At 39.2% G+C, this 12,871-nt stretch overlaps 1 protein-coding gene across 1 annotated transcript in view; it reads left to right on the top strand.

Annotated features, from left to right (window-relative positions):
* The first annotated feature begins 292 nt into the window (after positions 1-292).
* Positions 293-12,871, top strand: part of HSD17B4 (hydroxysteroid (17-beta) dehydrogenase 4) — a 63,097-nt gene continuing 50,518 nt past the window's right edge. The window contains 3 exon segments of the mRNA XM_012727990.1: positions 293-374; positions 5,099-5,152; positions 12,595-12,702. Coding sequence (XP_012583444.1) covers positions 317-374; positions 5,099-5,152; positions 12,595-12,702 — 220 coding nt within the window. The 5' untranslated portion in view covers positions 293-316.

Here is a 12,871-nt window from a genome sequence, read left to right on the forward strand (position 1 = left end):
AGTTACTGAGGGCGCAAGGTGGCAAAGCGGCGTCTCGCCCACCACACAGGTGCCGCATCTCCCAAAGCTGCCAGCAGCAGGAACCGGCCTATAACGCTGAACCTCGGGACAGGTTCTCTCCGCGATTGGAGGCTCGCTGGACTACATTTCCCAGAATTCGCAGGGACGTCCGGCGCAGGCGCACTTGGAAAACTACGGCGTCCGTCTCCTTCCCAGAACCTGGCAGGTCACTCCCATCCCGCTGCAAGCTCCTCCTGTTGTCTGCAGTCTGTGCTCCAGCGGTGTCGCTGGTGGAGTGTCTCAGCGGGCAGGACTCATGGCCTCAACGCTGAGGTTCGACGGGCGGGTGGTACTGGTCACCGGCGCGGGGGGAGGTGAGCACGCCGAGGCTGGAGGGCGGGTTTGCTTGGCTGGCTCTGGGTGGCTAGTCTCCCCCTTCAGGCCGGGGTGACGCGCGCAGCCGCAGCAGCTGTCCTGGCGTGGGGGCGGTGGGCGGCGGTGGAGGGGCGGCTTGAGGACCTGGTGGAACGAGGTGGGAAGCCCGCGAGCTGCTGTTTTCGGCACCCCGACTCTGCTGAAGAGGCGGGAGGTGGGAGTGGTAGGCCCTCAGCGGGGACCTAGACACTCCTGGTGACACAGGTGCAACCTCTGCACCCCTTTTACTCTTCACCCACCTCTTGTCCCCCCACTTCCCGGTGGGAACTTCCCAGGGTCTCAGGCTTGGCGTGGGGAGACAGGCGGGAGCTGGCCTGCGTGTTGCAGAACTGGGTGAAAGTTCTTTCTGACTTTGGCCAGTGCTCACTGATTGCGACTCACTCTTTCAGGAAAGCCTTTTAAAGGTTCCAGAAAAACCTTCAAGGCTGGAATTCCCCTCCCCCTCCCCACCCCCACATCTCCTGTAGAGTTGTCAGCCCCTTGCCTTTGACGGGAAGGTCAGTGTTTCTCTCCATTTGTCGAGTTTTTTAGTTGAGAGGCCTTCTTTCAGTTGGCATTTGAGTGCTTAGCAAGACAAGCACTCTACTCAAAGTTCACCCGAGTTTTGGCAAGGGTTGTGAACTCAAATGTCTCCAAGAGTACAGCGAGTGTTAGAGGAGTAAATGGGAATCCGGTGGGACAGTAAGGACTGGAGAGCAGAAATATTTCAGAAGTGGCCCAAATCTTAATATTTTAGGAGAAGCAAAAATGCAGATTTACGATGTGACATAGTCTAATTTTTTAAAGGACAAAAGGTTTAATTAAACCAGTCACAGCCACACTGATACCGGCAGTGGCGTTTTTTACACTTTTTCCCACTGTTTCAGTGCTGGGGTAACTTCGGACTGCAGGAATCTTGATCTTTCCCCACTGATTGTTCCTTAGACCTAGAATGCACTGTTAATTTGAATGATATATTAATAAGTACTTTCTAAATTGTTCATGTTTTGGGGAAAACATTTTGTTTACCCCGCTTTTGAGGGAAATAATTAAGTCAATGCACATATATTGCTTAATTGCATATGTATGCATTGACTTAATGATTTATATGGCAGTCAGGTTTACAAACCTCCTCTGACAGTGAGCTGTTCACAGTATAAGATGCATTTGGCTCCAGACCCCCAGTATAAACACACAGTCTATATTTGAATCAGTCATGATTTGGCACATACTAAGTGCGGTAAATATTGAAGTTTCTATTCTGTTTCACTAAGTAAATGCTGATTGCAACCCAATATATTGATTTCTTGAAGCATTAATGAGTTATGAGTAGGAAATTATAAACATAGCCCCCTCCTGTTCATAAACTGGTCCATGTTTCAAAGGGATCTGCTGATTTTCATTGCCTGGATTATGATATGATCACTAGCCATGGATTTGAATGCTGATCTGGGGAAGAAACTTAATTTTGTAGTTGAGACTGTTACAGCCATGGTTGAGGGAGAGAGATAACGATCTGATCTAATTCCAATCTTGTCATGGAAAATGATTATCCTTGAACCTTGGAATTCTAAGTCCTATCTGTCAAATTGAGGCTGGCTTGGACAGACTAGGAAGGTATCCATGAATGACTGTTGAGCCTGTCTGGAATTTAGTCTGACTTCAACCTACTTGTATTCTACAGATGAGTAGAAATATCTGCACTGTTCAGGTGTTGTTGTTAAGCTTGGAATATAGTTCAATGAAGAGAGGAAGGAAAGGATTAGAATTGTTGAGGTTTGAGGTAAACAATTTCACCATGACTGGTGGTTTAACAGGGTGATTTGTATTTACCACAGTTTCTTGCAGATTTAACTGTGTGAGAGTGGTTGAGTTGAGCAATGGAAGAAAGTAAGTCTAGCCATTTTGAATTTCTGGTTATACAGTAAAACATTGTTACCTGTGAGAAATCTGAGGAGGTGTAGATTCCTAAGTCATCAAAGAGTTTGAAGTCATTTGAATTCCTTTAGTAAAGTAGAAAGTGAGATAGTCGAAGCTGTCCTCAGTTGCTCTGTTAGCTTGAAGTAGATAAGAGTCTTAACCATAGAAGAGAATACTAAAGAAATTGTTTTAGAAAAAAGACTCAACCAGAATTTGAAATGGAGATGAGAGGATGACTGACAGTAACTGTAGTTGTGAGATTTAAGGCAGGATTTTTTTTTAAAAATTGATTTGTTGGCCCTCCCTGGTGGCGCAGCGGGTTAAAGCACTGCGCTGAGAAGCTAAAGCCACTTCCGCATGAGTTCAAATCCGCCTGCCCCGGAGGAGACCACATGGCGTGGCAGACCTCTCCTGACCCGCCCGCTGCTCCCCTCAGCAGTGTACTTCGTCGATCTGCCTGTTCTGCTCCCCGCTCTGTCTCTGGTGAAGCCTCTCACCGCCCCTGAGCCTCTGGCCTGTACCCCAGTTCTGTATGTACAAATAAATAAATCTTTAAAAAAAAAAATTGATTTGTTTATGCATATGGAAATGGGGTACAGGCCAGAGGAGCAGGGGCAGTGAGAAAATTCACCAGAGAGACAGAGTGGGGAGCAGAACAGGCAGATCCACGAAGTACACTGCTGAAGGGAGCAGTGGGCGGGACAGGAGAGGTCTGCAGGCGCCATGTGGTCAATTCTCTGGCTAGGGATCGAACTTGTCCTGAAATGGCTGTCTCTCACTTGCAGTGCTGCACTTTAACCCACTGCACCACCAGGGAGGGCTATAAGGCAGGATTTAATAGCGGAGTAATACAAAATAGAGACTCTTGAATTTCACATTTTTGTGCAGTTTGCTCAGTTGTAAAGCTGTGCTGGGCTTTGTGAGCAGTGCAAAAAGACTGACATGCACTGTCCCTTCTGAGGCCTTCAAGAACCTTCTAGTTTAATTGATGAGTCTTAACTTCTACATAATGTTTACACATGCACAGGTACAAAACATGGAGGGGCCTTTACTAATCTGTTAATATGAAATCTGGACAACTTGTGCTGTTGCAGGGAAGTAGGGTGCTGACTCATACTTTTTACTTTGTATACATATTTGAGTCGTTTGTATGAACTTTCATGATAAAGGTAGATCGCTTAGCAATCTTTTGAGAGAATTGTATAGTTTGGTTTTAAGCTGAGATAATTCTGGTTAATTAGGCTAGTACTTATAGAAACCTATCCCTTTATTTTTAGCTGATGCCTTTCAGCTGTATTACCATAAACACACACACATACACATTCATATTGCATTGTGGTCATGAGTATCTGAAATCTTACAAACGCTCTATTTAGAACAAATACTTCAACTTTGGTCTGAAAAAATATGAAAAGACATAAATTACTGTTTGCTATAGTTTTCTTTGTCCACTTAGAATGGATTAAATTTTAAAATGAATTATTTGGTGATACCTTTTATTTAAAAAAAATCTTATGTTGCATTTTACATTGTTTTTAGAAAAGTCCTATAACTTACACATCCCAGTTTTTTTATTTGCATACTTATTTACCAGTTAATTTAATTACCAATTAAGTCAATTTGTTATCTTAAATTTTAAAAAAACTGTGCATGTTGAAGCAACAAATAATATCAAAGTCAGCTTACACCACTGGTTGCTAGTCACACAGTTCTCTTACCCAGAGGTACACACTAATTGCGCATCTCTTATACATTCTTACATATATATTCTTATATATTTCTTATAATACCTGAAGTATTGTATCCCTATAAAATGTACATAGGTTTTTTAAAACCTACTAGGATGTATGCATTTGCTTTGAATTGGAACTAAGGTGTTTTTGTATTTAGTGATAGTGTTGTCAAGGTTCAGTGCAGAATATAGAAATCACTAGATACTGGAGACAATTATTGTTCACTAGGGGAGTGACTTCCTCTGATGCCGCAGTTAGACCAGTTAGCCTAGGTAGTCACGGGACACCAGAGATCTAGAGAATGGCAGCTGCTGCTATCCGGAGACTGGAAGCTAGATCAAGAAGTTGCCACTACATTCATTCTTTTTTTTTTTTTAAAGATTTATTTATTTTTACGGAACTGGGGTACAAACCAGAGATACAGGGGCAGTGAGAGGATTCACCAGAGACAGAGTGGGGAGCAGAACAGGCTGACTGACAAAGTACACTGCTGAGGGGAGCAGTGAGCGGGTCAGGAGAGGTCTTCTGGGCCATGTGGGTCACCTCTGGGGCTGGTGGGGATAGAACTAGCCCTAGAGGTGCGGAAGTGGCTTTAGCTTGTTAGTGCTGTGCTTTAACCCGCTGTACCACCAGGGAGGGCCCACCACATTCATTCTTTATTGATACCTAGGAAGCTTCTAGAAATCAACTTCGTAACAAACAGCCACAGCTTTGTGACTACTGCCCTATTGCCAGATTTCACACCAGATCTTTTAGTGGTGGAACCCAGGTTACATACAGCCTCCTAGCAGCTAGATGGAATGATTGGAAATGGTGTGTAGAGTATGTGGAAAATACAGTTTAAAATTTTCCAAACTTGCAAATGGAAGAAGGTGAAGTAGAGGTTGATTTTATAGCAGTGGAGAGTCTACTACTGTAACACAATTAATTTCTCACCAGTTACTTTAAAATAGTGATTGAATTGCTTGTACCCACTCTTTCCCCCTGCCAAATTTACCCAGCTCAACTTTGTGATCTTTGTTTTTCATTAGGACTGGGCCGAGCCTATGCCCTGGCTTTTGCAGACAGAGGTGCATCAGTAGTGGGTAAGTTGATCTATTTTGGTAACTGAAGTACAGATCTCACAGTCTTTTTTCTTTATATCAAATAATTTATCAGGGTCAAATTTTATCTCTGATTTTTTTCTTTTGCCAACAGCTTTCTCCCCAAGGCTCACTTTATTTTTTAAAGATTTATTTATTTATGCATACAGAACTAGGGTACAGACCAGAGAAATGTTCTGGCCCAGTGCTGATTAGCTCTTTCCTGGAAAAAAAGAAAATGACCCACAATGTCTGCTTAATCCAGTTGTGTCTGCATCTTTTTAGGGACTACAGAGACTAATTTTTTACCAATTTAACTATGGAGATATTTGTAGCAGAAGAGCTACATTGGTAGGGGTGGTATTGCAAAGTGATGGGGGTCGTGTAAGAAGGCAGAAGGTGTGTATTTGGAAGAGTATTTATTTGTCAGACTTAGCTAGAGAGCCAGGTTTATGTTAGTTTAGGGAAGTCAGTCTGCTTGAATTGCAGAACTTTCACTGATACTTACTGCTGCTTTTCAGTGTGTGACCTACCTGTGAACATTCCAGACTGCCAGTGTGTTAGGTTCTTCTGCTCACCACTGCTTTCCATTTGCTTTTTTTAAACATGGATACCTGGCTTCCAGGTTGCGTCACATGCACAACCATTTGCCCTGTGTTATTTTTGTTCTGCTCAGCATATTTTTTTACTTGAGTAAGCAAAAAATAGTAAAGAGAAATAAACAAACGTCAGGTGTTACGATGCAGAGTATCTTGTTTGTAGAAAAGTAAGTTACCAAATTATTCTCTATCTCAGAGACCAGTGGAAGGAGCCCTATAGAAATACAGTCACTTCAGTCTTACACCTGTCAACTTTTGCCTCGATTAGGCTAGGTTAATATATCTCAGTGGCTTATAGTATTGGAATGTTTCATGTTTGTGTGAATTTTCAACTCCTAGTTTGCTGTGTCTACTCCATAATTTTTCCAATTTCAGGATCCCAGCTGAAGGAATAGCTGTTTGCAGGGCAAAGGGAAAAATAATAATTGAGCCTCTTCTATTCAGAAGTGGCATGTACATTTCACAGACCAACGTACATCATCTGGCCAAGCCCAAACTGAAGGGTATCACAAGATATTCTCTAATTTCATGTTAAAATTATGTTTTATGTTCATCATTATAATTCATTATCGAAATTTTAAATCTGGAGATAGGAACTGCTAAACCTTTGGCTGATAAAGTTTAGCAATTGACTTTTGGTTTTCTATAAATTGCATCTTTCAGGAAATGTTTGCACATATCTGAAGTACATGTTGGGAATGGAATACTTTTGAGATGAGCCATATCTAGTTTTCTGAATATTACTAGGTTTTATCTTGAGAGCATGAACATAACTAAGATTGGCACTGAAGTGTTCCGTAAGAATAACCTTTTCTTTGGCAGTAAGAAAGGCAGAACATTTTCTATTTTTGAACTGGGGGAGTGACATCTTTGGGTAAATGAAATTATAATCTTTTAAAGTAAGATTGACAGGATTTCTTCTCTGTGCTGCATTACTGAATAGCTGCTAAAACTTAGTGTTACTTTCATGTGGTCTGATACTGGACCCTATGTTTGTAACCATTTGTGATTCTACAGCCAAAATATAAAATGTAAATGAGTTGTCCTTGAAGGTCAAGCTTCCAATCTTGACTCAGCTATCTCATTACATGACTTTTCTGAATATTAGTGGCCACCTTACTCAGTTTCCAGGCCTTTGGTGGGGGGTAAGTGACACAAAACTAAATCCCTGTGTTAAAGGGAAAGAAAGGAGCCACACACTGTGCTCAAGGACCAGATGTATGGAAGTGAACTTGAGGTCTTACTCAGGGGGCATCCCAACCCCCTAATGTAAAACATGTTTCTCTTACAGATACTTAGAGAGAAGGGCACACTGATACATTCTTCCCAAGGATTGGCACAGTGCTTTGCTTAGTAGTCAAGCAGGAAAACAGGAGGGACTACCTATAATAATCGAAGCAGTGTAGTAAGCCAGAATACAAGGGATCCTGACAGTAGGGGAGAGCAGTAGGTTCCAGCACAGATTCTGAGCAAGGGAATGACTCAGCGTAAGGGCTGCCTGTGTGCCACCTCCCAGCAACAGAATGCTGGTAGCCTGGAAAAGTGAAGACCTGAGGAACAAATGACCTGGAAGGCGCCTGCAGTAACCTGGGCCTGAAGTGACAGAATGGGGAAGAATGGGTAGACATTTCTTAGCAGTAGAAATTGCTCAGTGCCAAAGCTCTCTACCTTAAGGTCTAAATCATCCTGCAGAGTGGTGTATACAGTAGACACACGGTGAACACAGTGAACACTGAAGTGGGAACACAGTGACATTGGGAAGCATCATAAAGTCAGTAAGACCTCATGACTCAGTGACTTTTGTGGTTCAGAAGTGGGACAAGGGACAGTGCCAGCAGAGAAGTGACACAGAGACGGTGAGAATTTGAGGAAGATGGTTATCTGTTTGCTGTCAAGATGAGATATAGTCCCTCAGCTGGGGTAGCAGCCCTGGTATCAGGAGACCCAAAGCATCTTTCTTATAGTCATTGGAGCCACTAGTCACAGAAGGCTGGGGTAAAGGACAGAGAAAGAACAAGCAAACAGCTTCCAAGAGCAAAGACCAGTACAGCAAATAGAGTCACTAATGGCCAATCCAGATTTCTCAATCTGACTTACCCAACAAGACATCTAGAAATGCTGTACATAATACTTATGCTCAGATGGTGCCTCTGTTTCAGCATTTCAGTAGAGGAATTTATGGTCTGTAACATGACAACAAATTAAAAAATCTTTTACTTAGTAAAAGATACCTAAAAGCTTGTAAGAAAGAGAAATGTTCCAAATGATGATTAAACGATAATACAAGTAATAGGTCCATAAAATAAAATGTTACTTTACTAGTACTCAAAGAGATATAAATTCTCATTATTTTCCATTGAATAGTGACATTGCTTTATAACAAGCTATAGATTTCAGATGTACAGATACATAGCGGTATCTGTATCTGTTACATTATCCTCATCACCAGGAGTCTAATTTCTGCCCCTCACCATGCGGTTGATCCCTTTCACCCAGTTTCTCTACCTCCCCACCCCCTTAACTCTTGCCTCTGGTCACCAATATTTGTTCTTTTAGTCTAAAAATCTGGTTTTCTGTTTGTTTATCTTCCAATGAGTGAAGTCATGTTACTTGTTTTTCTACCTGACTTTCTTTATCTAAGTGTTCTCCCTTCTAGGACCATCCATGCAGTTACAAATAGCAGGATTTTAACATTTTGTGGTGCTTTTTTTGAGTAGTTTTCCAGTGTCAGATCCAAACCCTGTCTGTATCCACCCACTGTGGATGGGTTGTTTCCAACTCCTGGCTGCTGTGAGCAGTGCTGAATGAGCATGGGAATGTGCAAGTCTGATCAGATTAGTGTTTTCCTTCTGTCAGTACCTAGAAGTGACATAATTAGATCATGTGACAGTTCTAGTCTTAGTTGTTTGCGGGCTCTCCGTACCACTTTCAGCAGTATCTGCACCAATTTACATTTCCACCATTCCACCTTCTCTTCAACACTTGTTTCTTGTCTTTTTGACAATAGCCATTCTCACAACTGTGGGGTGATAACTCGCAGTCCTTTGGATTTGCATTTCCCTGATGCTAAGAGATGTTGAGCATCTTTTCATATGTCTGTTATCCATCTGTACTCCTTCTTTGGAGAAGTATCTATTCAGATCTGCCCATTTTTTAATTGGGTTGGGTTTTTTTTTGTTGTTGCTGTTTGTTGTTGGTCTTGCTTTATGAGTTCTTTATGAAATTGGATATTTACTGTTTTATGATTTATTTATCTATATTTACTCTCATACATGATTTGAAAATATCTTTTCCTACTTGTAGATTTCCTTTTTTCTTTTTAATAATGGTTTCTGTACAGATGCCTTTTAATTCATTGTAGGCCAGTTTTGAAGAACTTGCCATTATATTTTCTCCTATGTATTTTATAGTTTCAGGTATTACATTCAAGTCTTTAGTTCATTTTGTATATGGTGTGAGAGAGTGAATTAGTGCACTGTCACATGGGGCTGTCCAGTTTTCCCAGCACCAGTTATTGAAGAAACTTTCCTTATTCCATTTTATAAGAAATATAAATGAAAAATACAAAATAAAATAATGAGCTATACTTTGTTTAAATGTCAGATAAAAATACTATCAAATATTGTGACTCTAGGATCTATTAAACAGATTTTCTCACAAATACCTGGCCCTATTTTTAGGCCACCTGTACCTGATAATATATTTAAGTATTTCCCTTTGTATCAGTTCTAAATGTACAGTTCCCTGGATCCTTATATCCCCTCTCATCATTTTTGGCCCTTCGCATGTATTTAATAAAATCATGAGATTCAATTTTTAGGAAAAATTGTACTTTTTAATAGAATGTTCAAGTCATTGATTTGTTTAATACGCTAGAAATAGGCAGAATACTTTAAGTCTTAAACCCTTCAGAGTTATAAACTGGAGTTGTATGGAAGATTGATGAATATAAAACATTTTGGGATATTTTCATGGTTTCAGACTCCTTGTCATATATTTACCATTTTACCTACCTATTTTAAAGTTTCAATGGAATGACAGTCTCTGTTGTTTTCTCCACACCCTCCTCTAAAAAATGATTTTTAAACGTTTTTAGTGGTAGTTATTACATTCATTTTAGGAAAAAGAAACTTGCTCAAAGCATTCGAAGAGCTGAATAGCATTGTAGCAGGTCCAACTTCTAATATAGGTCTTCCATTTCATAAGACCTCTTCTTGCCTCAGAGCCTGGGGCAAGTTATCTAACTTTTCTCAAGCTGTTTCTTCATCTGTAAAAGTAGGAAAATTGTTTCCTGCCAACATTCTAAAAATGTGCAGAGGTCACAGGTAGCAGTGCACAACATTGGAAATGTAAGGTATACACAGTACCAGTATAAGGTAATGATGCCATGTAAAAAGATTTTGCTTCTTTTCTTCCTTCTTACTTACTGTATTATATAATTGAAGCCATACAGTTAAACAGTAACTGTCACTAGTGTGGATACATTTTTCTGTGTACAACTGCAAAGAATCTTTTAATACTTACAAAAGCCTTTATTCTTTTCTAGTCAAGGTTGTGATCCCTGTGATTGAACTCTGTGATAGTGGGATGAATGAATGGGGTCAATGTTTATTTAGTTCTTTCTAATGCAGAGATTTATCTTGAATAAGTCTGTTCTGATACTGTTGCACTGAATGTCACTGATCTCAATCAATAAACTACTTATCTCCACTTCAGTGTTTATCTGCTTGCACTTTGAACAGCTTCCACTTGAGGGTAGTGTTTCATTGCACAAGTGTACAATTGAACTGTTCTTTCATTACTTAAGTACAGGTTTTGCCAATTTGCTTTTAAACGGTTCTTTGCTAAATTAAAGAGTCTTACAAGACTGCATGTCTTAAAATCTTGATTCCCACCCCTCCCCCCACTGGTTGCTTATGTCATTTGATAAATTATGTAGAAATAAACAATAGGAACTCAGTCTTTGAGAATCTTACCATTTCTTTCATCTCTTGAGGGTTAATGCTAACCTATGGTCATTATTTTCTGTGCAACATTTCTTATTTGCAGTAAGTCTGATAAGACTATATTGCTAGGAAAGCTGTCTCAAAAACTCATTGCTTTCAAAGCAGTTAAGTTATTTTTGACTTAGCTGATTTTAAGCATGGTGAGGCTCTGGCTTTTCTCAACATCATTCTTTTATCTCCTTTATCACTCAGCCTCATTACTTGCAGCTCTCAACCCAATCCAAAAAAAGTGGACTTTTCTTCAGAAAACAAACCTTGTTTTCTTTTCAAATGTGGTGTATCATCAATTTGGTAATCTTAAAAGGCTTTAAAATCCAGTACATGCTGCAACGCTTCTTGTTAATTTGTAATTCTCTTTTACGTTAATATTCTACAAAGTCAATGCAGTAACCCTATAAAATGATCATTTCATAATACAAATTAATTTACTTTAATCCCAGGTATTTTCTTAGTTATTTGGTATTGTATATTATTTTGTAAGTTTTTTGCATATTTTGTAAATTTTACCTTAAATTGTGTAATTTCGTTTTGTTGCTACTACTTCTCTTGGCCTTCAGTTACTTTATGCTGTTGTTTTACATCACTGTAGTCAGTACATACTGAACTTTAAATAAACTGTAAATTCATTTCAGACAGGTGCTAATCTTAGATTTCTTTGTAAATAGTTAACACTCAAAGTTTGCATCTACATAATTTGACATGGAGGATGTTATTTGGGGAGGTCATTTGTTAAACAGATAAAGATGGAGCAATTGTATAAATTAGTGGCTAAATATATGTTCTTTCTGTATATAACTTTTGACCTCCTACTAGACAGTTTTTAATATCTTTCATCATAGACCACTACACCGAATGTCGTCTGAAAATTTAGAGAAAAAGAAAAAAAGATTCTTTACTTGGAGAAGATAATGTTAGATGCTAATTTTTTTTGTTTGTTTTTTCTTTTTTTATTGTGGTAAGAACATGTAATAGGAGAACTACCCTTTTAACAAACTGTTAAATGTGTATTATAGTATTATCAATCCTAGGGCCTGTGCTATACAGCACGTCTCTAGAATTGACTCATCTTCCATTATTAAAACTTTGTATATATTGATTAGCAGGCCTCCCTTTGTCTCCCCTAGCAACTGCCATTCTACTCTGATTGCATGAGTTTGACTATTTTAGAAATACAAGTGGAATCCTGCAGTATTTGTTCATCTGTGGCTAGATTATTTCACTTATCATAATGTTTTCAAGGTTCATGGATTCTGCACAATTTCTTTACTTTTAAAGGCTGGGTAATATCCTGCTGTGGGAGTATACCACCTTTTCTTTATCCATTCCTCCACCAATGGACATTGAGATTTTTTGCATCTGGGCTATTGCGAATAGTGCTGCAATGACATGTGATAAATATGTCTTTAAGATCCTGATTTCAATACTTTTGAATAAAGATCTCAGAGGGGACTGGCCAATGTCACACTGTCATTATATTTTTAATTTTTTGAGAAGCCTCTATACTGTTTTCTTATGTATTTAATCTTAAAAATGGATTTTCATGTTTTTTTTTGTCTCTAAAAGTAGATTGAGTAACATTTAAAAAAAAAGATGAAGTATTGCAATGTTTAATATTTTATGATGTGAAGCCCTATTTCAGTATTTTTTTCACTTTCATATATATATTTAAACAAAGAAGCATGTTTTGAAAGTGTGTATCTCCTGGTGTGTCTGGGTAATGGGGTTAGAATAAAAGCGAATTGGAGAGATGGCTGAAAAAAACACACTAGTAATACAATTTCATTTCAGCTCATATTTTTGAGATTTAAGAAATGAATTTTTGTTTGTTTTTGCTTTGCAGTGAATGATTTAGGCGGGGACTTCAAGGGAGTTGGAAAAGGCTCATTAGCTGCGGATAAAGTTGTTGAAGAAATCAGAAGGAGAGGCGGAAAAGCAGTGGCCAACTATGGTATGATATTTGAGAGAATGATACTATTTCTTTTATTTTCTTTCAGCCAGTGTTGTTGCTACATTAGCCGTTGAACAGATATCTCGGTGTTTCTGTGTATCTATGAAATTAGATTTTACTTCAGTTTGTCAAAGTTCTTGGCTATATATTTTGTCAGAATATTTTTTTT

The sequence above is a fragment of the Condylura cristata genome, unplaced genomic scaffold, assembly GCF_000260355.1.
Source record: "Condylura cristata isolate star-nosed mole 26May11 unplaced genomic scaffold, ConCri1.0 scaffold00021, whole genome shotgun sequence".
Taxonomy (NCBI): Eukaryota; Metazoa; Chordata; class Mammalia; order Eulipotyphla; family Talpidae; genus Condylura; species Condylura cristata.